Source organism: Corvus brachyrhynchos, unplaced genomic scaffold (assembly GCF_000691975.1).
Source record: "Corvus brachyrhynchos isolate BGI_N302 unplaced genomic scaffold, ASM69197v1 scaffold25, whole genome shotgun sequence".
NCBI classification, from domain to species: Eukaryota; Metazoa; Chordata; class Aves; order Passeriformes; family Corvidae; genus Corvus; species Corvus brachyrhynchos.
Genome location: NW_008238313.1, coordinates 38,134 through 41,011, shown reverse-complemented (window position 1 = coordinate 41,011; position 2,878 = coordinate 38,134). Strand labels below are relative to the sequence as shown.

General features: G+C 64.6%; 1 protein-coding gene across 1 annotated transcript; it reads left to right on the top strand.

Annotated features, from left to right (window-relative positions):
* Nucleotides 1-38: 38 nt before the first annotated feature.
* TRIM54 (tripartite motif containing 54) lies at nucleotides 39-2,507 on the top strand. Its single transcript, XM_017733684.1, has 8 exons — nucleotides 39-465; nucleotides 543-638; nucleotides 763-996; nucleotides 1,222-1,244; nucleotides 1,336-1,460; nucleotides 1,800-1,901; nucleotides 2,060-2,098; nucleotides 2,277-2,507. Exons 1-8 carry the CDS (start codon nucleotides 325-327, stop codon nucleotides 2,285-2,287), a joined length of 771 nt encoding a protein of 256 aa, XP_017589173.1. The 5' UTR covers nucleotides 39-324; the 3' UTR covers nucleotides 2,288-2,507.
* The last annotated feature ends 371 nt before the right edge of the window (nucleotides 2,508-2,878 follow it).

Genomic DNA, 2,878 nt, shown 5'->3' with positions numbered 1-2,878 from the left:
GAGAGGGCTGGGGGTGGGATCCCAACAGGAACTGGGGAGTCACGGGGCCCATACAGGGCCAGGGAATATCCCTGGGGCTGGGGGTGTCTCCGGGGCCAGAGGTATTTCTGGTGCCATGAGTGTCCCTGGGGTTCAAGCGTCCCCGGGGGCCAGAGGTGTCCCTAGGGCTGGGCAGGTCCTGAAGCTGGTGCTGTCCCTGAAGCTGGGGTGTCTCTGGGGGCCAGGATGTCTCTGGGGCTGGGAGTGTCCCTGGGACTGGGGGTGTCTATCTGACATCCCCAACCCCCATGCAGACCCCTTCACGCCAAGGCTGAGCAGCACCTCATGTGTGAGGAGCACGAGGATGAGCGGATCAACATCTACTGCCTGCGCTGTGAGGTGCCCACCTGTTCCCTCTGCAAGGTGTTTGGGGCGCACAAGGACTGTGAGGTGGCTCCGCTGCCGGCCGTCTACCAGCGCCAGAAGGTAGGGGGCCCCCGGGGTCTTGGGGGGGCCAAGGGTACCCGCACAGCCACCCTCACGCCCATCCCCTCTGCTCCCAGAGCGAGCTCAGTGATGGCATCGCCATGCTGGTGGCAGGGAACGACCGAATCCAGGCCATCATCACACAGATGGAGGAGATCTGCCACACTATCGAGGTTGGGACCGGGGGGTCCGGCCCTGGGGCTGTGCCAGTGGAGGGATGTGGTGGGGCTGGGAGGGTCCAGCCCTGGGGCTGTGCTGGGGGAGTGCACAGTGTAGCCCCTGACTCCTGTCTGGCAGGAGAACGGTCGGCGGCAGAAGCAGCACGTGGGGCTGCGGTTTGATGCGCTGTATGGGATCCTGGAGGAGCGGAAGAAGGAGCTGCTGCAGAGCATCGCGGCCGAGCAGGAGGCCAAGCTGCAGCGTGTCCGTGGGCTCATCCGCCAGTATGGAGACCACCTGGAGGCCTCCTCCAAACTGGTGGAGTCAGCCATCCATGCCATGGAGGAGCCCCAGATGGCCGTGTACCTGCAGGTCCTGCCAGGGCAACAGGGAGAGGAGGGCACAGGAGGCTGGGACTGCCCTGGGGCTGTGTGGTAGTGCAATGGTTCCCTGAGGGGCATGGGGCTGCCTCACAGGTCGATACAGGGAGGCTATGCTCACCCAAAAGGATCTATGGGTGCCCTGGGATGTGCAGGGGTGGACGTGTGGGGGGGTGATGTCTAGGAGACACTGATCCCCCCTCACTTTTCTCCACAGCACTCCAAGGAACTCCTGAAAAAGTGAGTCAGGAGTATGGGGGGGAAAAGAGCTGTGGCTGGTGGCTCTCTGGGTGCTGGACCCTGCAGCTCCCAGGGTGTCCCTGCCCTGCAGGATCACAGACATGTCCAAGGCATCAATGAGCAGCCGCCCTGAGCCCGGCTATGAGAACATGGACCACTTCTCCATCAACGTGGACTATGTGGCTGAGATGCTGAGGACCATCGAGTTCCAGACAGGTGCCTGCACTGGGGAAATTGCTGCCATCCCGAGGGTCACTGGGACTGCCTGGGGTGCCCAGCCCTCAGACAAGCAGAGTCCCCCCCACCACACAACCTGTGTGGGGCTCCCACACAGGATTGGGCATGTGACCTCCACCTGTAGCACCACCCAGGGACCCTGGAGGGGCAGTCCTGCTCCAGGCTCTCCCTGGTTCCCACACTGGACTGGTCACATTCCTCCTGGGAGCATCCTGGAGTGTCCTGCTTGGTCATCTCCCTCCTGGCATGTCCTGGTGTATCCCCACACTGCAGGAGGGAGGGAGGGAAGGTCCCACCTGAGCTGTTCCCTGCCCACAGAGCCACTGGGCGAGGATGAGGGTGATGGACCTGGGGACGGCAGTGAGGCCGCAACGGATGAGGACCGGCTGGACAGCCTGGAGGTGCCCGAAGCTGCTGAAGGTGAGTGCATGCTGTGACTGCCCGGTGCTATGTCATGCCCAGTGCTGTGTCCAGTGCCATGCCTGCTTGGCTGTGCCATGGCCCACATGCAGCAGCATGGGTCCCTCAGGGTGCCGGGGTATCCCTGTCTCTATCTTGTTCTCTCTTGCCCTCGGCAGAGGGGGGGCCGAGGCAGAAGCCAGCGAGTTCTCCCCATGGTGAGACCCTCATGGGCTGTGAGATAGGCACAGCCATGGGGTGCCGTGGGGCAGAGGAGACACCTCCTGGGAAGGGGGATGAGGATGTGGATGGGATGGTCACGCCGCAGGCTCCCCTGCTGCAGGGAGTGGGAAGGGGGTCCCAGGGTCACAGGGCTGAGGCTACTTTTCTGCACAGGTCAGCACTGAAGTGGAGCTGTGGGATAATGCTGGCAACCCCTCAGCTGTGGCTGTCCCTGTCACACCCGGCTATGGCTGTCTCTGCCACCCCTGCCCCGGCTATGGCCATCCCTGGCACCCCTTTCTCATGGCCGTCCCTGGCACTCTCAGGCAAGCTCCATCCCTGCTGCTGGAATTCCCCAGATGGGCGCTGCCCCTCTCCAACATTAAAAGTGTGTGAGGACACGTTCTCGCGTGTGGTGTGTGGTGGGTGGAGGCGGGGGTTGCCCCAGAGCAGCTCTGCACCGGCCCCACAGGGTCTAGCCCAGCGCGGCCCCTGCCCCATCACCCCAGCAGTGCCCCCAGCACCTCAGGCAAGGGGCTGAGACCCCAGAGCCCCAGTGCGACTCGGGAGCCCTGTGAGTGGGACTCTGCCCCCCGCCCACAGCCCCTGCTCGGGGGCGAGGGTCCTCAGGCGGCGCCCAGCCCCGCCACCCCCGTCTGGGTGCCCGCAGCAGCACCGTCCCCCGGGTGCTCCGAGCAAACACTGTCGGGATGAGCTGGCTGAGTACACACCCGGCCACATCAGAGCTGGGCCGGGGCCCGCGGCACCCGAGCCAG